A 23,096-nucleotide genomic window follows, 5' to 3' on the forward strand; every position below is an offset into this window, starting at 1 on the left:
ATCATGAACATAAAACTCTAATGCTTTTAGAATATCACAGGGGGAAATCTTTAGGATCGAGGGCTAGGCAAGGAGTTCTTACACTTGACACCGAAAGAAAGAAATTGGTAAATTGGACCTAGTCAAAATTTAAAATTTTTGTTCTGTGAAAACCCATGTGAAGAGAAAAGGCAAGCTACAGAATGGGAGAAAATATTTGCAAACTACAATCCAACAAACGATTAATATCTAGAATGTATAAAGAATTCTCAAAAGTCAACAGTTAGAAATTGGGCAAAAGACATAAACAGACACTGCACCAAAGAGGATATACAGATTGCAAATAAGCACCTGAAAAAAATGTTCAATATCATTATCCATCACGCACATTATAACCAAAATTAGAAGTCACTACACACCTATTAGAATGGCTAAAATAAAAAATAGTGACATCAAATGCTGGCAAAGATATGGAGAAAGTAGATAACTCATACACTGCTGGTAGAAATGTAAAATCGTACAGCCACTCTACAAAATAGGTTGACGGTTTCTTACAAAGCTAAGCATGTTATTATCATACAACTGGACTCTTGGGCATCTATCCCAGAAAAATGAAAAGTTAAGTTCCCACAAAAACCTGTACATGAATGTTTATATCAGCTTTATCTGTAATAACCCCAAACTAGAAACAGCCCTGATGTCCTTTGACCGGCAAATGGTTAAACAATTTGTGGTACATCCATACCATAGAAAACTACTCAGCAATAAAAAGGAACAAACTGACACATACAACAGCTTGGATGAAGCTCTGGAAAATTATTCTGAGTAAAAAAGTCAGTCCCCAAAGGTTACATATTATATGATTCCATTTATATAACATTTCTGACATGACAAAATTTTAGAAATGGAGAACAGATTGGTGGTCACAGGGATTAGGGCCTTTGGGGGTGGGGAGGGAGGGAAGCAGGTGTGGCTACAAAAGCCCAAGAAGAAGAATCCTTGTGGCGATTTAAGTGTTCAATATCTGAGGATGGTGGTGAATATGCAAGCCTAAGCATGATAAAACTGTATAGAACTAAACACACACACAAATGAATACAAGTAAAATTATCAACGTCAATATTCTGGTTGTGATACTGCATTAGAGTTGTGCAAAATGTGAACTGGTGCCCCACCTTCATGCACGTCTGTGGGTGGATGCCTTATGAGGAAAAAAAGAAAGAAAAACAACCGTGAGATATCTGAAGACTTTCTAATTATAAAGACCTGGATATAGCAGCGACTTAAATTGGTAAGTGTCTTTTTAAAAAACCCAAACATACAAGTGTTTTCCACTTTGAAAATAAACCATGTTCACTATATTTTAAATCCTCTAAAATGCAAAAATAAAAACACAGCACTGCAATTCCAGCACACGAATACAACCATTTTTAACTTTAATATTTCTATGCATTCCTCCGCAGTCTTGTTTCTGTTTCTAGAGGTTTTTAATTTTGTTTTTTGTTTGTTTTGGTCGCGCCATGCAGGGCATGCGGGATCTTAGTTCCCCGACTGGGGATCGAACTCGTGCCCTGCAGTGGAAGCGCGGAGCCCTAACCATTGGACAGCCAGGGAATTCCCTCCGTTCTTAGTCTTTAAAAACACAACTTCATTTACTTAGCAATTACTATTTCGTGTCCTGCCTTTTTCACTCACCGTCACAAAATAACCTTTCCCCCCACACTTCCACATTTTCCAAAGACATTCTGAATGGCTACGTTAAATTTCTTGGTAGGATCATTCACCTTAATTCCTCCCAGCAGGACTGCGGGATGCGTATCTCTGCGCAGAACGTTTGGCCCACAAAACTTTTAAAATATGTTCCAGAAGCGGACCACTGGGCCAACTTTCAAGTCTCACACACAAGACGCCCTCATCCGTCAGCCCACCTCGCCTATTTACTTACCGCCTCAACCCGGACCATCTGCGCCTCTGTCCCTTTCCGAACTCCCGGCGACCTCTTGGTTGCCGTAGACTCGTGAGGACGTCACGCAGCGGCGTGGCTGGTTTCCCTGGTGACGGTTGCCGGGGCAGCGCAAGAAGGCGTCTGATAGAGGTGCCTGAGCTGCTGCAGCCCAAGAAGGCAGCAGCGGAGTGACCACTGTAAGTGCGGGGGCGGGGGGGGGGGGGAGTACAGAAGGGCCCGGGCTGGAGCTGGGGGAGCCGGCAGCCACCGGGGCCCTGGCCGGAGCCAGGGCTGCATACCTGTGTAAAGATTTATTGAGCTGTACACTCAGGACTTATGCACTTTACTATGTGTAAATTATAATTCAACCTAAAATTATACCTTAGTTAAAAACAGTAATGATGTCTGAGCCCCATTCCTAGGAATTAAGATTTTAATGGTCCAGGGATGTGCCCCAACATTGCTATATTTTAGGAACTCCTAGAAGATTCTAATGGTCAGCCAGAGTTGAGAGCCACTGTTTTTAGGGACAGGTAGGAGTCAACTGTTGAATCTGAGTGATGGGGGGGGGGGCAGTATTCTGATGCCATTCGAGGTCTGGTGGCACATTCAGGCATGGGAGGGTGTGTAGAGAGCTGACGCTTAGCTCGGCTCAGCTTTGGCTTTCAGGGGACCTGAAGTGAGGGTGGGTCTTCCAAGCTTCCTCATGGACACATGCAAAGATAAGGAGCCAACTCCAGGCTTGGGGGTTGTAGACAGGGCTGACTATGTGCTGAGCACTCTTGGGAAAGGAGCGGTTTGTGGAGTTTGCTTAGGCTCAGGCTTCTTTTCCTACTCCAAGGGCAAGATGGCAGAGGATGAAGGCTCACAGGACACCTTGAGGCTCCAGTTCAGGGCCATGCAGGAGATGCAGCACAGAAGGTTACAGAAGCAGATGGAGAAACGGAAGGAAAAAGAACTTAGCTTCCAAAGCAGAGTTGATGACCAAAAAGAGCCCGTGGAGATCTCTGATGGCCTCAGCGTCCTCCAAGCCGGGGAGCAGAACTCAAAAACCAGCTTTGAGCAGAGGTAAATGCAAGTTTGGGCTCTCTCAGGAGCACTGCAGGGAGGTAGGGAAGGTGGGGGAGAATGATTGCAGACAGTTCGACAGGCAGGTTGACCAGATGTGTGTTTATCAGCTGAGACCCAGAAGTTTTGACACAGAGATTGTTATTGAAGACTCTTGCATCGGATAAAGGGACATAATTTGACATGAAGTGTATTCAAAAACCACTTAAAGTCAAATGGAAAATTTGAAACTCATCAAGGTGTAATTTATTCACTTGAATTTTCTTAGGTAGTCTCTCTTTCGTGAAAAATGTGTTTTGGTTTTTGAGGAGCTGGTTGGCTGGCTCTGATGATTCACAGGTGATCACTACTCCAAACCTCACCCGCGACTGTTTTCCTGTGTCAATTTCCCTTCCCTGACACATAAAGACACATAAACATACCCGTCCTAAAGAAGCAGTTTATGGATTCCTTGCTTTTATATGGTTGGTGAAACAGTTGAAAGGAGTCCAGAATCTTCTCATTTTGCTTTAAATTTGCCAATGTCACACAGATGCATTGATTTATATTGGTTGTTAGAAGCAGGAGTCTGGATTGAAACAAAATTGTTTTCTAGTCATTTTGCAAAAAAAAAAAAAAAAAAAATCACAGCAGTTGTTGAGCTATCTCTTTGCTTCTGGTTTCACCCAGAATCTATCTTCTCCATCTGCAAATTCTACTTTTCATGGTTTCTCGATTTTCACAATGTTCTACTGAAAAATGCTAATTAGGAAAAGATAAAGATTTCTCAATAATTGAAAAAATTCATACAGCTCCTAAATATTAGCTCTAAGTTAACCCCAGACCTATTCCCAAATGATCTTTCCCCAAGTCAGAGAAACTGGAATTTGTGGAGACTTGAGCTGTTGGTAGAATAACACCAACAATAATAATAGCTGTTAGTTAATAATTACTGTTATCTATAATTTCCGTAACTTATTTACTACCTGAGCAACTGCCTCTATGGAGCTGGCTCCATGCCTAATGGTAGAAGTGATCACAGACCCACCAGTCACATGTTCCTCATGTTTTAAAGTTCTAAAAAACTGACTTGCAAGACAATTGTAATATACAAAACTAGCCACCTATTCTGATTTCCTATTGGGTTTACCTGGGAGACCCAGAGACCTGGTCTCAACTCAAGGCTTAGACAATTCCTCTTTCGTCTTCTAATATACATATGCAATTAAGGCTATAAACTTCCTTCTAAGTATCACTTTAGCTGCTGTTCACAAGTTTTCATACATATTGCTTCTACAGTCAATCCGTTCTAAATGCTTCATAATACACATTATGATTTCTTCTTAACCCATAAATAATTTAGGAGTGTGTGTATGTGTGTGGTTTTTTGGTTTTTTTTTTCAGTTCCAAGCATATGATGGGTTTGGAGTTCTGTGTTTTATTTTATTTTTGTTCTCTGTTTAGTATTGATTTCTAATTTTAGTCAATTGCCATTAAGAAAATGGTCTGTATAATGTCCATTATTTGGAATTTGCTAAGGTTGCCTTTGAAGCCTAAATTATAATACATCTTTATGCATGTTCCATGGATGCTGGAAAGGAGTATGAATTCTCTGGGTGGGGTTTTATATAGCTCTGTTGAATCCGTAGTAAACCATGTTATTGAAAACTTCTTTCTCGGGCTTCCCTGGTGGCGCGGCGGTTGGGAGTCCGCCTGCCGATGCGGGGAACGTGGCTTCGTGTCCCAGTCCGGGAGGATCCCACGTGCCGCGGAGCGGCTGGGCCCGTGAGCCACGGCCGCCGAGCCTGCGCGTCCGGAGCCTGTGCTCCGCAACGGGAGAGGCCACAGCAGTGAGAGGCCCGCGTACCGCAAAAAAAAATAAAAATAAAAATTGGCACGTTTAAAAAAAAAAAACTTTTCCCCTTTCACTTGTGTGTGCCCTTAATCGTTCAGTTGTGAGAACAGCGTATTAAAACTCTGCTCACTGAGATTCCCTTAATTTCTCATTCCTATTTTGTACAGACCAGTTCTTATCTCCACCCAGTGCCCAACCAGGTACAATAAACCCGGGCTGTGGAGGCCTGACCCCTGCCCATCGGTTCCTGTGATTCTGCCTTTGCCTTGCAGGATGCTTGAAGACGAGATCGAACGGCTTCGGGATCAACTCAGGGAAACAGTGGATGAGAACGGGCGATTGTATAAGTTGCTGAAGGAGAGGGACTTTGAAATCAAACACCTCAAAAAGAAAATAGAAGAGGACAGATTTGCCTTCACAGGTAGCTCCACCGCTGTTGCGAAAGTTTCTGCTCTGAAGTCCAGGTGGGCTGGCCCAGCTGCCATGGAGGCAGCGTGGGTGACCCCGCTGGGACTCATGACAAGAGTTCTCCGTGATGCTCGCTACACGTTCGGTGGGCCAACGGCACCCATTCTGTCTGGATGCTCTGGCTCAAACACTGCATCATGGACGCGAAAAAGCCCCAGTGGAAGCAGGCATTTACTCTACACCACTTGCTGTTGCTGCTCCAGAAGGGTGGACAGGACAGGGGAGTTCGCTCTTCTGGGAGGAGTTCCTGGGATCCAGCAGCATGTACAGTGGACCTTGGCCCTTCAGGTCGGAGTTGGACCTTGGTTCTGTTGCTGGAGACCTTGACCCTGTGGGTCTGTTAGGGACCTTGGCTTTGTGGGCCTGGAGATGACCTTAGCCTTGTGGGTGTGGGCTGGACATTGACCACTGACCCTGTGGTTATGAGCTAGACCTTGTTCTTACAGATCTGGTGGGGAACTTGGCCCTGATTGTCCTCTGCTCGATGTATGCCCGTTGAGCAATTCCCAGGTGGTTGACTGAGAAAGCACAAAGTCAGTGCCAGCCATCACAGAGGGCATGATGCCTCACCTGGCCTCTGCCAGAGCGTCTCTCTATGCCTTTGCTAGTAAACGACTTTAAGAGTAGGCGCACCCAGAGGACCAGTGCTGAATTGAAAAGCAAGGGGAATCTGGTATCTTAAAGGCCCTTGATAGCCTGTTGTGCTTCCCTCCATTCTTTGGCCTCTTCTGTCTAAAACAAAACCACACTGAACAGAAGATAACACCTAACCTGGCTCGGGGTTCAGATGCGAAGGGGCAGCTTTTGCAAGGGTGTCGAGAAGTTGATGGGCTCTGGGGAGAGCAGGAGATGCCTCCTCACCCCAGGAGACCTGGGAGACAGGGCCTGCTCCCTTTTCTCCAGCCTGCCCCACGTCCTGTCTTCTGCCGCTTCTGCTGGCGTGCTCATGGCCTCATCTGATTGCCGGCCCCGAGCCTCCCTCAAGACCTCTTAAATCCAGTCCTCACTCAGAAGTCCCCATTTCTGATTTCCAACTTCACGTTTTGAAGAGAAAAGTCTGACAGTCTCAGTTCATGTTTTTAAACCAGGCTACAGTGACAGGCTGCTGACAGCTGAAGAACTGGTTTACCTTTGGGTGGACTTTTAGTGTTTGCTTTAGTTTAGTTTTTCTATTTCTTTGTACAATTTTTTTAGTGATTGCGCTAAAAGTGATTCCACTTCAGGTGGAATGAAGAAACTTGACCACCACATAAGTCCCTTTACCCTCCCCCCTTATCATACAGCTTTTATATGTATTATGTCTGTATATGTTGAACATCCCGTCAGACTCTGCTATCATATTTGCTTTCAACCATTATACGTTTTAAAAAAACTGAAGGTTGCAAAATAGTCTATTATATTTACCCAGATATTTTAGCATTTCTGTGCTTGCCCATTCGCTGATGCCCCCATTATCATGGGGTTGCAGCTTCAAGAGTGGGGCTTGTCTGGAGACAGAGTTGGGAGAGAGCCCTGGCTTGCTCTCAGCCCCACTTCCTGCCCTTCGGACTAGAGAGGGCTTCTCTTAGACTTCTTTCTGATGTCTAGTTCCAGGATTTGTAATGCTTTGGGGTCCTGGGAGGAAAACATAACCAGAGAAGTCACCACTGGACCATTTGTATTTCTAGGTTTGGTTTCCTTCCCCAGGTTCTTCCTCCTTTTCTCCTGATGTGTCCTAATCCTCTTCAACAGACACGAGGTGGCCGAGGGCAGCTACTCATCGTTGCCCAAATCGCTGCTGGCCCAGGCCAGCAGCAGCAAGCCTGTTCGATGTGTGGGCCTGTGTTTTTAATTGACCTTACCGTTTTCCTTCATTTTAGGGACGGCTGGTGTGGCTGGGGATGTGACTGCCACCAAGATCGTTGAGCTGTCCAAAAAGAACCGGGTGCTGACGGCAGAGTCCGAGGGTGCGAAGACCAGAGCGAGGCAGCTGAGCAACCGCATCCAGGAGCTGGAGCGAGAGGTGAGGGGCCTCAGGCGCCCCTGCCCCGGGCTCCCTGTACCCCACGCCACTCCTCCAGAGAGGGAGCACACTTAGATGCTGTAGGTCCTTCCCAAGGACTGGTGGGTCAGTGTTTGCAATGAGTCCCTCAGTCTCTGTCATATCCTGAGAGGGGAAAGTGTCGGGAAGCAAGGAGGACGCAGGCGATGGAGTGATAGCCCGACATAGCAAGGAGGACGCAAGCTTGGAGCCTGACCAACCTGGGTGTGAATCTCAGCTCCACTACTGACTTGTGTTGTGACTTGGAGCCAGGTATAAGCCCTCCGTGCCTCAGTTTCCTCCACCTGTCAGTGGCAGTTATAACGGCACTCACCCCAAGGTTTTCCGAGGATTAAATGACTTAACACTGTAGAATACTTAGAACAGTCCCTAGCAGGCAGTTAGCACCAGAAAGGCATTGTTGAATAAATTAACAGGGATCCTTGCTAATCTGAAGCTAGAGCCAGGAGCGTTCCACCAGTTCGTCTCACTTTTGTCCACCTTCCTCTTTCTGCTGCCCCTACCTTCCCACAGCTGATGACAAACCCCTCCAGTCGAGAGAGGGCACAAGACCCAGCAGTTCATGGTCCCTCAGGAGCTAGGGTGAACCTACGCAGCTTCTCCTTATGTGGCTGGAGGAGCAGAGGCTGGCAGAGGTTAAGAGGCTTTCTCAAGTCACACAGCATGTGGTGGTGCCGGATTTCAAATCCAGTTCTGTTGCTCTCCAAAATCCTCCACAGTCATTACACTTGGCATTGAATTAGACCTTCTTTATTCTACAATGTATTTTTTTGAGAATCATCGCAGGCTCTGGGCCAGGCCCTGGGGAGACTGTGGGGAGCAAAATAGGCTTGGTCCTTGCCCTCCTGGAGACAGACCAGCATCGAGGGCCCCTTAGAGGGGGGAGTATGCACAGTGGGTCCCTGGAGGATGAGAAGGGGCCAGACTCGGAGGGGTGGGGGAGAGGCCTTCATGCAGAGGACCCAGCAGGTACAAAGTCCCTGAATAGGAATAAAGGCCTGAAAGGGGACCAATGTGGCCGAGCTTGGAGCAGGATGAGGTCAGAGAGGTGGGAGGGCGGGTCGTGCCCAGCCTTGTCAGACAGGGATGGTCTTTGTGTGAAGGACAATTGGGAAACCCTTAAAGGGTTGGTTGGCTGTCTGTGTACAGCAGTGGTCTTGGCCACCAGGCCATGAGCCTGAGTGGCAGGTTTCTCAGTGTCTCTGACCTTGTCTCCTCAACTGCAATGTGAAGTCCGTAGTTCCTTTTCTCTCCGCCTCCCAGGCTGTTGTCAGATGCAGACCATGGCTGCAGAATCATTATTTACTAAGCTGTTCGTGAATCCTAGGCTACGACTGGGGAGTGGGGCAGACAATCAGTTAAACCCTCTCCCATCGCAGGGTGCCTTGTAAAGGAGAGTCCTTCCATTCATGGGCCTTAAAATGAGCTGAAGGGACGGACTGCTGAGATGCGTGACCACACATCAGACGGCAGCACCAGAGCCCTTCACTCAGGCGCCGCAACTGCTGAGCAGGATTAAATATTAAGTGCCAGGTTTGCTTTTTCAGCTGCAGATGGCCCTGGCCAGGCTGCCGGCCAAGGGAGCCACCGACGCAGGAGCCAAGCTGCCGAAGGCCCAGATGGGAGACAGAGCCTTGGTATGAATTCTCTTCTGTGCTGGGGAGTGTGTGAGGCAGCCATGGGCTTGGGCCTCCCCTCTTCCATGGGGGCGTAGGTGCCTCTGTCCAGCATCCACCCCATTACTGAGCCAGTGCCACCATTGCAGCATCCTCAGAGTAGCCATCAGGGGACAGTGACCAAGCCTACTGTCTGAGGCCAAGAATGCCCCAGTGAAGGCTGGTGAGGGGTTAACTCTGATTTAGTCCCCAGAGAGGGAGGTCAGGAGGGGCCTGAGGACCCTGGAATCCTAGAATTTCAGGACCAGGAGGGAAGGAAAACCTGATCCAATTAGCCTCCTATTCTCAGCCCAGCTGTAAAGGATGTCCGTTACAGCATCCTTACTGGAAAGACATCCAGCCTTTCTACCTTAACCCAGGGATGGGGAGCTCACTCCTCAATGGAACCCTGTTTTTTGCTGGGGCAATCCATATTGTAAGAAGTCTTCCCTTTGTGGAACTCCAAATCTACAGCGTAAAAGTGACTATTGGGAATGGGGCTGTTCCCAAGATTCCAGTTTTTCTAAGCCAATGAGCCTCCACGAAACTCAGGGCATGGGAATTGCAGCTCCGTGAAAGGAAGGCAGTCTGACCCAGTGCGCCACCGGGGAGGAGCATGGAGCCCAAGCCAGACAATAAATAGCTCAGAGTCTCAAGAACATCCCAGGAGGCCTCCCCTTGGTTTTCTTTTCTTTTTTTTTTTTTGGCCACACCTCATGGCTTATGGGATTTTAGTTCCCCGACCAGGGATTGAACCTGGGGCCTCAGCAGTGAGAGCACCAAGTCCTAACCACTGGACCAGCAAGGAATTCCCCCCATGGTTTTCTTAAGAAGCCAAATGAGTTGGTGAAGCAGAATCCAAGCCTCAGGACTCCTAGTTCAGTGCCCCTTTTCCACCCAATCTTCGCTGTTGTCTATGACTCAAGATCAAGCCGCCTCATGCCTGTCTTGAGGAGAATACTGCCCTCGAGTGATGGGCCCCTCAGGTTCCAGGTCAGGGGTGAACATGTCTCCTGAAGGCTAGCCTTGTGTAGATCTGTCTCATTGCTGGGGAGGCAATGGAGGGGCTCCGCCCTCAGCAGACGCTAGACTGAGTGTCATTCAGTGCCTTTCCCAGCTCTGAGGGGCACTTCTAAGCTGCCCCTTGTTTATCCATACCTCTGACTGGGGCTGTCCTAAATGGGAAACTACTTGTTCAGTCACTTGTTGAGCCTGACAGAATGTTCTGAGCCCTGGAACACAGAGAATCAAAGACAGGCCCACTGTCCACAGGGGGTTCAAGAGGGGATATAAGTAGGCATATAAAGGAAGGAGGGGGACAGGGCCTTCAGAGAAAGCCCCTAGGCCCTGAGTTCACAGAGGGAGCACACGCTCCACCTGAGGCAGCCAGGAGGTGGGATGGACGAGGGCTTCCTCAGGTGGCCTTGCTGGAGCAGGAAGATGGGGGTGGCCCTTCCAGCAGAAGCAGTACAAGCTCAGAGCAGGAAAGCGTCAATATTCCCATTCTGTTTGTTAGCCGGGCATCAGCGGGATAACGTTTGGCTGCAGCCCAGGGGCCCTGACAGGGAAAAGGGGAACATATCAAAACAAAGTCACCTGTGGATGGAGGCCTTGACGGTAGCTGGGGTAGGAATTCCGACTTCATTCTGTGGCTGCAGGGAGCCTGGGAGGTTTCTGATGGAAGAGTGCATGGTGGGTTGCAGTCTCCGTTCCTCAGGACACGTGTTTTCCCGGGCATCTTCTGATCAGAGAGAGGACAATAGCCATGTCCCCCTCGTTAGACTGTTCAGGGCGACCCAAGCCTGGGCCATACTCCGGAGCCTGCAGGCTCACCCCACATCTCAGTCCAGAGCTCCAAGCACATTCCAGAGTGGAGCTGAACGCCCTCACTCTGCGTGGGGCCTCATGAAGCTGTGGTGTGAGTGGCCTTGGCGCTATCTGCTCCCATGGACACCATTTCCGGTATCGCCTCAGAGGAAACAGCGCGGGGTGGGGGAAGGGCGTGCCAGGCCCAAGACACACACAAAGCCTGTGAAATCTCACTCTGGGCAGAAACAGCTCTGAAATGTCAGGCAGGTAGGGTTGGCTCAGTTTCCTGGGAGGTGGAGGTCTGGGGCCTGGCAGAGCAGAGGGGGTGATGCCTTCCCCAGAACACCATGTGGCCCTCAGCCGCCTTTGCCAGCTGCCCACCCGAGCCAGGTTATGCCCCCCAGCATTGCTCCCCGTCAGAATCTGCCCCAGAGGGCATCCTTTACATGCGTTATCCCATCAACACTCACATGTACCCCGGAGGCTGGCATAACGTGCCCCCATTTCACAGAAGAGGAAACGAGGCTTGGAGACAGTCGTTGCCGCCTGGGTCTCAGATCCGGATCCAGTCGGTGTGCTCTTTCCGTGCCCTCAGGCTCCCAAATGCTCTCACGGCTCCTGCACCGCCAACCACCAGAGCCAGCGGGGGGCTCACGGCACCGAAGATCTGACAGGCAGGGACTGTTGCTTCCCAACCCAGGGCAGATTCAAAGCAGCACCTTAGCAGGGGAGCAGACAGGCTCCCAACAGCAGTGGAGAGGGATGGCATACAGCCAGGCGGCGGAAGGACATGCAAAAATATAGATGAAAGAAAGATGGGGCTTCCCTGGTGGCGCAGTGGTTAAGTGTCCGCCTGCTGATGTAGGGGACACGGGTTCGTGCCCCGGTCCGGGAAGATCCCACATGCCGCGGAGCGACTGGGCCCGTGAGCCATGGCCGCTGAGCCTGCGCGTCCGGAGCCTGTGCTCCACAACGGGAGAGGCAACAACAGTGAGAGGCCCGCGTACCGCAAAAAAAAAAAAAAAAGAAAGATGCATGTATGTTTTATGTAAATTCCCAATTTGCAAATTCTGCTCACACTGGTTACTCTGTTTAGCCTCCTGGGGGTGCTGTGAAGAAGCAGCCACTTCCTAGATGAGAAGACCGGATGAGTCCAGGTCTTCTGGGGCCTGTGTGCAGGTCTAGTTTCCTTGACCAGTGGTTTTCAGCGGGGCTGCCCAGAGCCTCTGGGGTCCATGGAACTCCCCAGACCCAGTCTTCTGGGATCTCTCTTTCACACTAGCGTTCACAGGAGGTTTTGTCTGTGGCTACTAAGGAAAGTTCAGAAAGCCACTGCAGTACCCATCCTGTTTCCCAGAAGTCTAGTCCACCTGATCTGTTGGGACAGGAGCAGATGGTCTTAGTGTCATTGCCTGATGGGACACACAACCCACCAACCAATGTTTCTGTCACCACGATGCCCTGGCATCAGCAAAAGCTTATATTGGGAGAATCAGCCAGTGCAAAGGAAGGACCAGGCCTCTAATCCCACTTCTGTCACCCCAACCAGCTGTGTGCCTGTGAGGCCATGTTATTTCCCTTCTCTGGACCTTATCTGCATCACCTATGGAAAGGGTTTGAATGGGCTGACCTTGGAGTCCCTTTAATGCCAAAGTTCTGAGGGTTTCAGGAACTTCTATTTAAGTCATAAATGGGGAACACATTTGAGAAAAGTTTCATCCAAATAGTTTAAATGAAATATTGTTTTAAAAAAAGACTTTGCTAAGAGTTCCAGCAGGCAGAGTTTTCATGGTTCCTGCAGTTCTTCAAGCCACAGAAATGGAGCATTTGGGGGATTAAACTGGGTCCTTATTTCTATTCAGTGAGCTCATTGCCAGGAAAGGGAGCCCAAGGCCCAGTCTGACAATTCTAGGAGAGGAAGGGCCCAAGTTGGGATGGTCATGGCCCTCCTGCCAAGCTGGGGCCGCCTTCGCTAAAGGAGCCAGCGCCCCTCTTCATCCTGAGTGAGGATGGATTTGCTGTGACGCCAGTCTCTGAGCACAGCAGAGCCCACAGCCTGGGAGTGTCTGGGAGTTGGGAAGCAGCTTCATCCAGATGCTCCCTGTCTGCGGCCACCACCCACATCCACCTGTGTGCGCCACCCTCGGAGCACAGGGCTCAGCCCCCAAAGCTGGGCTGCCGGGATCCACATCCACGCTCCCCCTTACCTACCAGGTCCCCCAAGCCGAGGGGTCACCTCCCTCCAGCATCTGCTCTGCATCGGTAACGGAACCTACCTCAAAGGGGTTGTGAGGATGAAATAAGTTCCTCCTTGTCAAGCACTTCGTGTGGTACCTGCACATACCTGGATAAACGGGGGCTGTGATTATCGTTACTATCTAGGCCTCAAATGACTGCTCTCCCTCCTGTCTTTCCCAACTAGCAGGACAGCCCAGAGGTGAAGGTCTTGCAGGACAGGCTGGCGGCCACAAACCTGAAGATGAGTGACCTCCGCAACCAGATCCGGGCGGTGAAGCAGGAGCTCCGGATGGCCCAGAAGGTATTTCCCGGCCAGGGTTCGGGTCCTCGTGGGTGGGCCTGGGACTGGGAAGGTCATGGCTGGGACAATGGCTTCCATTCAGGAGCTGGGCCCCGCGAGCATCATGCTGCTTGTTCTGGGTCAGGGCTCAGATCCAGTAACTTCCTTCCAGCCCTTGAAACAGACCCATCAGGTGAGGGTGGTTGCCGGCTGCCTGCATGACCCTGCATAGAAGCCCTTGTGGTGCCCATCCAGCCCTGGATGGAGGAGGACAGTGCTGTCCACCCTGGAGAGGCCCTTCAACCTTCCCTGTGCTATGTGCACCCCAATAGATCCTGGGCAGCTCCTTAATAAGCCACCTTGGACTTGGAAGCCTACCGAGACCCGTCTCCTGCCCTCTGCTGTCTGTAATATTAGAAAATGTGAAGGTTGTTTGTGTGTTAAAGGCCCCTTTCAAAGGAAAATGCTCGGACTTCGGAGGCAGGCCCAGCTGGTTCATTATTTATTTTTATTTACATAGTGAATTCTCTGGCATTTGTACCACCAGCAGCGGTTCCTGCTGGAACCACTCAGACCAGCCAAGATTTCCAAAACAGAGTTCTATTGTGGAAACAAGCACCAGAGACTTGGTACGCTAGATGGGTTTCCGTGACAGGCTGCAGAGGGGCCCAGGGCACAAGCTGGGGTGTACTGTTTCCACCTCAAAGCCTCGAAGTTGGGCCTGAACACCTCTCTGCAACAGCCACAAAGCTGGGCCCTTCTGGAACCAAACATCCCCAAGTGACATTCGGTAGCCCCCCCTTCCTTGCTGCACTCAGACATGGCCCCTTGTCAGTGGCTTTGCACGGAGGGCGAGGCCCTGTGGTCGTGTCCTCCCTGGAGCCATCCAGAATGATCTCCGTTCTGGGTGACAGGTGAACAAATTTGGAGCAGGTCTTGGTCAACTTTGTGGTTCACTCATCCCAGAATGTGTCAAGGACAAGGGGCCCCACCTGGGCATTGTCAGCAGTTCCTTGTCTGCCCTAAGCATCACCAAGAAGTGCTGGGGATGATGGGTTCAATGCTTTCCCAGGGAGAGCTGCTCTTGGAGCGTGGTCAATTGGCCTTTGAGGCGGGGGAAGGGGGAAGGTTGTGCAGGTGGAGGCCGGGCCTTCGGGGAGCCCCACGCGCCCAGCACTGTTTCTGCGCGTGCAGCAGCTTTAGGGCTGTGGCAGAGCCCTCTCTCCCGGCCATACTGAAGGCCTCACCTTTTTCAGGTTTTAACCAATGAGGTTGGGGAAGATGTGAACATCCAGCAGCTCCTGTCCTCGCCTGGGACGTGGAGGGGTCGAGCTCAACAAATTCTCGTCTTGCAGAGCAAGGTGAGTGAGTCATCAGACTTCTCCTGGCCCTGAACGTAAGGCTTGAAATGCCCCAGAAAGACCCACGCTGAGCCACATTAGAGACACAGAACCCGAAAATGGCCTTTAGGTTCTGCAGAGCGCACTTGCAGGGCTGTTGTTTCACGTTCTCCCCAGCCAGCCTTATTTTCATTTGTTGTTAAGTGAACAAGCATTTATATTAACACTACATACCAGGCACTGGCGCTCAACAAATACCAGAGCCTCTGATTTATTTTACTCCAGGCAGATTTTTTTCCCCTGGTTCGTGTAAATTTGCGTGACTGTTGTAGGCTTTTTCCGGTTTTGTCCAGATGCCTGTAGGCTTTTGAAGGTTTTAATTACCACCCCCCCCAAAAAAAAACTTAGCCTGTCTCCCTCTTTACGCTTTAAATATTTTGGAGCATCTCTAGAGGCTAGGAACAGGGGCTCCGCAGCCGGACTGCTTGGCTTCAAATCTCAGCCCACCACCCACCAGCTGTGTGGCCTTGGGCAAGTTGCTTCGCCTCTCTGTGCCTCAGTTTCCTCCTCTGTGTACTGTGGATAATGACAGTGCCTACCCCACAGCGTTGCTGGGAGGACTGAATGAGTACAGACGTGTAAATTGCTTACCACAGGGCCTGGCATGGAGGAAACACCGTCCGAAGGTTAGCTGTACCAAGAAACCAAGAGTCACACAAATAAGTGTGTCGTTTCCACTATTTGCCAAGTGCATTGCCTTCATTCCCAGGTTCCCAGGTGGCTTTTCCCCTCAGGGTCTCCTGTGGGATCCCTGAAGCCAACATGAAGGGGGAGAGGTCTCTGAAAAACTGTGGTTAACGACCACTGTGTGGCCTTGTGGTTCAAGAGACCTGAGTCTGAGTCTGGCCTCAGCCACTGGTCTCTAAGTTTGGTGTCTTTGGGCAAATCTCTTCATCTCTCTGGGTCGCAGTCTCCTCACCTGTAAAATGGAAATAATAATGCCTTCCTTGTAGGGTTGTTGTGGGTTAAATGAAATATCGTTTGGGAAGTGCCCAGCACAGTGCCTGGCCATAGTAAACACTCAACACGTTAGTTATTATTGTGAGTGTTGTTAAGCTGTGTAAACAAATGGTTAAAAGTAATAGTACTGTGTTCTTTAACGTTTAAATGGAATTACCACACAGTGCCACACGAGGGCACTGAAATGTGCTTTCAAAGCCATACTGAGGCCCTTTACCAGGGATCCTAGTGAATTTTGCCCCTGGCTCAGGTTTACCCAACTTTGTTCCATCATTTATGTTGCGTTGACGTGGAAATCAGGGTTAGAAGGACCCTAGGAGTTATCCACTTTAAACCCAGTGTGATAAAGCCGTGGTTCTGTCGGATGACATCCACCTCCCCTGTGCTGAGGGCTTCACCCAGGACATTTTGGGGTTTCCCGAAGTTGCCTAATCCTAGAAATCACCCGTAGCACTTGTTTAAAATGCAGATCCCCGAGTTCTTCCCCTGGAGCTCTGACTTGTTGGTATGGAGTGGGCCCCAAGATCTGTCATCCCAAGAAGCGTCTTGGGGATTCCCAGGCTCAGACAACTTCAGGGTACTGAATTCTCCTAACGACATTATGCAGGCCTCTCCACAGATGAGGGACCTGAGATTCAGAGAAGTTAAGTAATCTGTGCACAGTCACACAGCCGGCGAGGCTTTGAGCTGGTCTCCCCGATTCCAAACCCTGCCCGCCCTCTGCAGCATCTCCTCCAAGTGGCCAGGAGCCCGTAGCCTCCCGAGGAGCCCGCCCGGGCTTGGGTGGCCTGTCAGCTCTTCCTGGTACTAAGACCTGCTATCCTTTCCCTCCCAAGTTCCTGGGGCTACACATCTCCTTCTTGGCCTCAGAGATAGGGTGATTTTTCTCATTTACTTTGAAGTCTCTCTTTTCCAAGCTTAACCTCCCTAGTGTTTCCCCTTGTTTTGCTCAGGATGCCACCGCAGGTCCCTCCCATCCGTCCCCCACCCCGGTCCCTCTCCTAGGGACCTCCACGTCCATCTGGAACCATGTTGTCCTCTGTCTAGTGGGGTCTCCTGTCACATCACAGGGCGGCCCCTCTGAGGGTCGAGTCTGACTGCAGACCTGTTGTGGAACCACCCTCAGGTTCGAGAGCTTGAGAAACAGCTGGGACACACTCGGAGCCGGTCGGTAGAAACGGCCAGTGATGAGCTGTCTGTCTATCCCGATCCAAGGAAGCTGTCGGCACAGGAGAAAAATCTGCGGAGGATCCACAACCTGGAGAGGGAAAAACAGGAAAGCTGGGAGGTAACGTATGCCTGGAAGGGGGTCAGGGGCGCCTGGGGCCAGGAGACCACGACCACCCCTGTGAGGACTTGGAGGCTCTGGGGTTCGGGGTCACCTCTGGGCATGTTCCTCACATCCTGTCCATCCACCTTGAGCTGCCTGACGGGTTCCTCACCCAGAGCCCATTTCATGGACGTCGGGTGGCCGCATTCTGGCTGTTTTGGAGATACTGGACCCGAAACCAGCTCTTGGTGGAATGAGGCACTTCAGTTTGAACCCTAGGCTTGGCGCTGTCCACTGAAGCATGACTTTTCTCTTTTTGCCTCTCAGGCAGGGATTGAGGGTCCTCGGGAGGACACACCCAGCGTTGGCCAGTGGGTTTCCTCTCGTGTCCGAGTCTGGCCCCTGTGTTCTCGGGCTGTCATCCATCTGGGTCACGTCCATCATGTGCTTGGGCTGCCTGACACCCCGGGAGGCCGAGGCTGGGAGTCAGGGCTCCGGCTCCACTGACTTGCCCTGTGACCTCAACAAGTCCCCTCCCAGCTCTGGCCTCACCAGCGAGTGAGAGCAAGCGCTCAGCCGTGGCCCGAGTCCCACTCAGCCCTGCAGCCCGTGACCGTGCCCTCTGGTTACAGAAACTTGCAGCGGAGCGGGATGCCCTCCAGAGAGAGCTCGAGGAGCTGAAAAAGAAGTTTGAGGGCGTGAGGTCCCGGAACAAGGTGCTGTCGAGCGAAGTGAAGACCCTCAGGAGTCAGATGGGGACCCTCGTGGAGAAGGGCCGGCATGACGACGAGCTCATCGACGCCCTCATGGTACAGCCACCTCTGGGACCCCTGCCCCACCCAGAGGCCTGTGACCCAGCCCCAGCTCCCCCGGAGCCCTCCCTCACCCCAAAATGCCACCTGCATAACCCGGGAGCTCATTGCCTCCACTGGGCCCAGCCCCAAAGCTTGGCTGCAAGTACGGGAGCAACTCAGAAGCTGCCCGAGGGCCAGTACAGGTCGCGTTATGTGAGGTTGATGCCAGGCACAAGCCACTGCACCTGTGGACCCCAAAGGGGAAAGAAGAGGATGAGGGGGCAGCAGACGGGATTACACCCTGGGATATTTCTCATGGAGGAACGGAAGGGACAGCTGAGGGGGGCGCTGGTGCATATCCTTGTCTGTGTGACAGCATACAGCAGCCCCGCTTCTGGGCACGTGGGGTGTGGTTTATAATGGTTAGTCACCAAGATAACCCTCAGGGACACATAATCCTATTTCACGGATGGGGAAACCAAGGCTCTAATTGGCTAGATAAATCATCCAAGGCCACACAACTGAATTCAAACCAGATTTATCTGATCGTAAAACCTCCTTTGATTAACAAAGCCGCACTGCTTTCCTGACCCTAGCCTGGCCTTTTCTCTCTGGGGCCTGAGCCACCCCAGGGTTTTGGTCTCTGAATTCCTAGCTGTGCCCACAGGCCCCTGGGGTGGTCATGACTGGCTTGACGGTGGTGCAAGGGGGAACTGCTGCTGGCTTAGGCATGCCTTGGTCCATAATAATTCACCAGGCAGTGTGGTGGACAGGGCACAAAAGACCTGAAATCTGGGCCCCCTCTGTTCATAACTCACTGTGTGATTCTAGGCTAATTGCATCCCCTCTCTGAGCCTCAGGTCTCAGTTTTTATTTTATTTTTATAAATTTATTTATTTCATTTGTTTATTTTTGGCTGTGTTGGCTCTTCATTGCTGTGCACGGGCTTCTCATTGCGGTGGCTTCTCTTGTTGCGGAGCACGGGCTCTAGGCGCACGGGCTTCAGTAGTTGTGGCACTCAGGCTCAGTAGTTGTGGCTCGCAGGCTCAGTAGTTGTGGCGCACGGGCTTAGTTGCTCCGCAGCATGTGGGATCTTCCCGGACCAGGGCTCAAATCCGTGTCCCCTGCATTGGCAGGGGGATTCTCAACCACTGCGCCACCAGGGAAGCCTCAGCTCCCAGTTTTTAAATAAGGTGTGGCCTGGATGTCCATTGAGGTCCCTGGGGCCACTATTCTTTGTCACTGAAGGTGCATGGTGAGAGCTGCAAACAAGCCCTAGTCCTGCCATTCACCAGCAGTGTGTCCTGGGCTCTCTGGGCCTCCATTTCCTCCACAAAGAGGTGAAGACAACGCCCTCACCTGTTCCAGGTCGCCAATATGGTCCTTCCCAGCCCCCAGGCAGGAAGCCTCCACCCCAGAGGTCTCCTTGGGAGCATCTCCAAGGATGGGGCCTCCATCAGGTGCTGAAGGATCCGTGGTGAGGGGTCCAGGTACTGCCTTCAAAGGTGGTCTTCCAGCACAGTGGGATAGGGCTTCTTTTTACCCACTGGCTGAGGGGCCACCATCTGAGCTGTTTTCTGTTGTCCCGAGAGCCGCTTAGATGTCCTTCTTAGCCTCGATCTCAGGGAGAAAGAAGTTGAGGACAGGAAAACCTGGTTGAACCCCGCCCTGAGGACAGGCAAGGTGTTCCTCCTGCTTCTCAGGGAAACACTAGCGTCCCACTGTTAGGCTCCCGAGGGAGCAGGGAAGGTGTGGGAGCTGTGGGTGGAAGGAGGCGGTCTTCTCTCATGTCTTCTTTACTCAGGGCCGTGGCTGACCCTCACCTACCCTCCCACTTGGCCCCGCAGGACCAGCTGAAGCAGCTACAGGAGATTCTGGGCAGTCTGAGTCTGCAGGAGGAGAAGACGCGAGCGTCCAAGCACCACTTGGACCAGCAGCTCAACAATGAGGCTCAGCAGAGCAGCAGCCTCGTGGCCCAGCTGCGGGCCACGGTGGCTGAGCGGGAGGCCAAGGTGCGGCAGCTGGAGGTGGAGATCGGGCAACTCAGTATGCAGGTGAGTAGGGCGCTGGCTCAGCCCAGCACCCATTCCCAAGTCCTGGCAAGTCCATCCAGTATCCAGAGAAACCTCAGCCACCTCCCCTTCTCCCCACCTGCCTTCACTTGGGCTGCGCCACGTCCTACCTGGTCCCACTTTGGCCCCCTGCTTCCATCTGGCTCCCCGGCCCATTGTGCACACAGCTTTCCTCTCGAAGGGACACACCAGATTGTCTCCCTGCTCCACATAGAACCTGTCTGTGGCTCCCCATCACTACCCACCTCACCCAATCCTCAAGGGTTCGGGCTCCTGCCAGCTCACCCTCTCCCTCCCCAGCTGTGGCCTTCGTCCTCATGGTCCAAGATGGTGGCCACAGTGCCAGCCTTTACGTCCACATTCCAGGCAGTGGGATGGCAGAAGGGAAGCCACGCTCCTTTGTCCAGTTTGCAGGGCGCCATGTGACTAGCTCCTGCTGCCCCCCCCAACCCTGAATCTTCTCTTCACTCCCCACTTTCCACAACTCCGGCCATGTGAATGCCATTTAGCTCCTCCATGGCCTTACTTTCTCCCTACTCTGGGCCTGTGCACATGCCTGAAGCACACATCTTCCCTTTCCTCCCCCTCAACCTTTGGATCTTATTAGTCAAGAGCTCCTCCAGGAAGCTCCAGGGCTCCCATTCTGGGTTACGTGCCCCTGCACTCCTAACTCCCTGTACATTCCCAAGCCAAACTTTGGTCATGCTGTGTGATCAATTTCCTGTTTTCTCCCCCAACCGCTCCTTGAGGGGGAAGAGGCCATGGTGCCTGGCCCAAGACTGAGCACACAGTAGTTGCTCAGTCAATGCTCGTCTCAGGAGTGAGCTCCTGAAGATATTTTCCCTTGGCAGAGGCCTGGAAGGAACAGCATCTTCACCTCACCGCTGTCCTGGCTCCAGGCACACAAAAGAAGACTGATTCTCACCTCAGAGGCACCCGGACAGCTGGGGCCAAGCACTACCCCACCAGACAAGCTGGCACACACTGAGAGTTTTCTCAGGATGGGCAGGGCTTGGGGGACAGGCCAGGTTGTTTGGGGCTCACGCCAACTGGCCCACCGTTGATGGCAGCCTGACCTCCTGCTGGGGGTCCTGCAGTGCTCCTCCTTCAGCCGGCCCCACCAGCCATCCGGAAGAGGGAGGGATGGGGGAAGGTCTGAGTGTCTCCAGCTGACAAAGGCCAGTGGCCTCAAGTCACACCTGGCATTCATCCATGTGGGTGGGGCTACCTAGAGAGGTGGGCCTGTCCCCATACTTCCCCCTGGGACCTGAATGTGGAACAGCTTCCTGGCCCGATCACCCTCCTTTGGCCATGAAGCTCCCTTTCTGAAGAGAGGCATTATTAGCTGTCATTATAATGCAAGGAGCGCCTTCACCAAACAGGCCTCGCTTTGCACTCCTGAAAAGAAGCCTCTTTCATATCTCCTGAAAGCCCCAAAATCAAGCCAAGGCCCCCTTCTGCCTTCTCCAGGCCTCTGAGCCAAAGCCCTGAGAATGGAACCCACATCTGTTCCCTGCAGTATCTTCGGAATAAAGGAGTAGGCGAGGGGTCCAGTGGGCCCGAGGTCAACCCGGCCTCCGCCAAGTTCCCCGAGGACCCGGGCCTGACCAATTCCCCGGCCTCAGCAGGCGATCACGCTGGCAGGCTTGTATCTTCTCGGTAAGAAAAAGTGGGAGGGGTTGGAAAGTGAATAGTAATTATTCAGAAGAAAGGATGGGAAGCCACGGGTGCAATTTTACGATGCCTGTGGTGTTGTCCTCCCAAAGTGGGGCGGGGTTGCGGGGGGCTTCCGTCAGCCCTGCATCTGCATGAAGGAGCCAGTTACGTCCAGTATTACTTCAAGAGCGTTTGGTTGTAGCTCCCTGTAAATTCCTCTCCCAGCTGGCCTCGAATCTCACCCGCTTCTAGGATTCTCAAACACACCTGTGTTGGATTGTTCGAGGCTCTGATGTCCCCTGCTCCTGTCTTGTTTTAAGCAAGCAAGGGTTCTGGAAAGGAGGGCAGCAAATCCACAGGGCTGCTGCAAGGGCCAGTGCTGGCCCCCTCCTCTGGCTCCCCAGTGCCCTGCTGGCCCCTGCTCCCCTCCCAGCTGGGCCCAGCCTGCCTGCCTGTGGTGATATGCCTGTTCTGCCTTCGCACAGCTCCGTGACCAGCCTGGGCCACACACTGGTGGAATCTGCTCTCACATGGCCTTCCCTGCACAGTCCTCACGGGCCCTCACCCAGGTAGGAACCCAGGCCCCCCACCCCGGGCCCTCACAGGCCTTCCCATCCTTGACTGCTCAGTCAGTATTGCCATCCCATTACAAGGATGGGAAACCGAGGCCAGGCCAAGTCCAGGGACTCTTCCAAGGTTCCATAAGGACATGGAGGGTCAGGGAGGTCCAGTGCCTTATCCAATGTGATAGGGCAAGTGGCTTCAGAGCTAGAGTCTTGGTCTAGTGTTCCTTCCTGCTACCACAGAGTTAACACGAGGAATCTTCCAGGGCCTGGAGCCCAGCACCTTCCCTTGCCTCCCCTTGCGCATTGAGAGTCCATCTCTAGGGGAAGAATTTCACATCATATGGGTTCCCACTTTAAGCCACTGATATCCCCTCAGCTCTCTGGCCCCCTCTTTGTTGATAGAATCAAGCCTTAGGGCTTAAATGGGCCCTTGTTCTTCCTGCCAGCTCACAGACAAAGGGTGGCTTTGTCCTGCCTCGGAGCCCTGTCCCGAGCCCCACCCACTGTCCACTGGAGCTACGCTCCGGCTGTCAGCTGCTTCTCCCACCCCTCGGGCAGGTCAGTTCAGGTTCCGGTCGAGCCTCTGAGGGGCCCTCATCTCATGTTTGACTTGCTGTGTGGCTCCGTCAAATCGGTCCTCCTTGGGCTGCTGTTCCCCAAGAAGTGCTTGGGATACTTCTGGCCTGACATTTGGTAGCACAGGTACCCATGGGCCAAGGCCACCCCTGCAGATGCCCCATCCAGCAGCCTGGGGTCACAAGGGCACTGGGAGAGAGGGGCCCAACTCTGAGCCTCAAGGGCCCATGCCACACTCTTCCAACACCACAAGGAAAACAGACAGGCTCTGTCACTCTGAGGTGGTTGTCACAGTAGTAGAGGCAAGAAGATGGACAAGATGCCCCCAAGGTCCCTTCCAGGCTTATGTGGCCGTGACCTTTGCACTCCACAGGGATACAGGAGCCGATGTGCCCTGGGCTGCCCAGACTGCTGGTTCTTAAGCTTGTTTCTTCCACCACACACAAGTATTTACTGAACCCAACCGTGTGCGGGCCCCTGCCCTC

At 52.1% G+C, this 23,096-nt stretch overlaps 1 protein-coding gene across 1 annotated transcript in view; it reads left to right on the forward strand.

Moving 5' to 3' along the window:
- The first annotated feature begins 2,152 nt into the window (after nucleotides 1–2,152).
- CCDC13 (coiled-coil domain containing 13) overlaps nucleotides 2,153–23,096 on the forward strand; it is a 30,179-nt gene continuing 9,235 nt past the window's right edge. Inside the window, exons 1-11 of the mRNA XM_022553780.3 lie at nucleotides 2,153–2,992; nucleotides 5,099–5,247; nucleotides 7,154–7,296; nucleotides 8,883–8,972; nucleotides 13,222–13,338; nucleotides 14,574–14,678; nucleotides 16,804–16,965; nucleotides 17,580–17,756; nucleotides 19,589–19,795; nucleotides 21,333–21,472; nucleotides 21,955–22,038. Coding sequence (XP_022409488.3) covers nucleotides 2,631–2,992; nucleotides 5,099–5,247; nucleotides 7,154–7,296; nucleotides 8,883–8,972; nucleotides 13,222–13,338; nucleotides 14,574–14,678; nucleotides 16,804–16,965; nucleotides 17,580–17,756; nucleotides 19,589–19,795; nucleotides 21,333–21,472; nucleotides 21,955–22,038 — 1,736 coding nt within the window. The 5' untranslated portion in view covers nucleotides 2,153–2,630. The remainder of the gene's footprint in view (nucleotides 2,993–5,098; nucleotides 5,248–7,153; nucleotides 7,297–8,882; nucleotides 8,973–13,221; nucleotides 13,339–14,573; nucleotides 14,679–16,803; nucleotides 16,966–17,579; nucleotides 17,757–19,588; nucleotides 19,796–21,332; nucleotides 21,473–21,954; nucleotides 22,039–23,096) is intronic.

The sequence above is a fragment of the Delphinapterus leucas genome, chromosome 10 (assembly GCF_059928025.1).
Source record: "Delphinapterus leucas isolate spDelLeu-1000000601 "Yukka" chromosome 10, BTC_Dleu_Yukka2, whole genome shotgun sequence".
In the NCBI taxonomy this organism is placed as follows: Eukaryota; Metazoa; Chordata; class Mammalia; order Artiodactyla; family Monodontidae; genus Delphinapterus; species Delphinapterus leucas.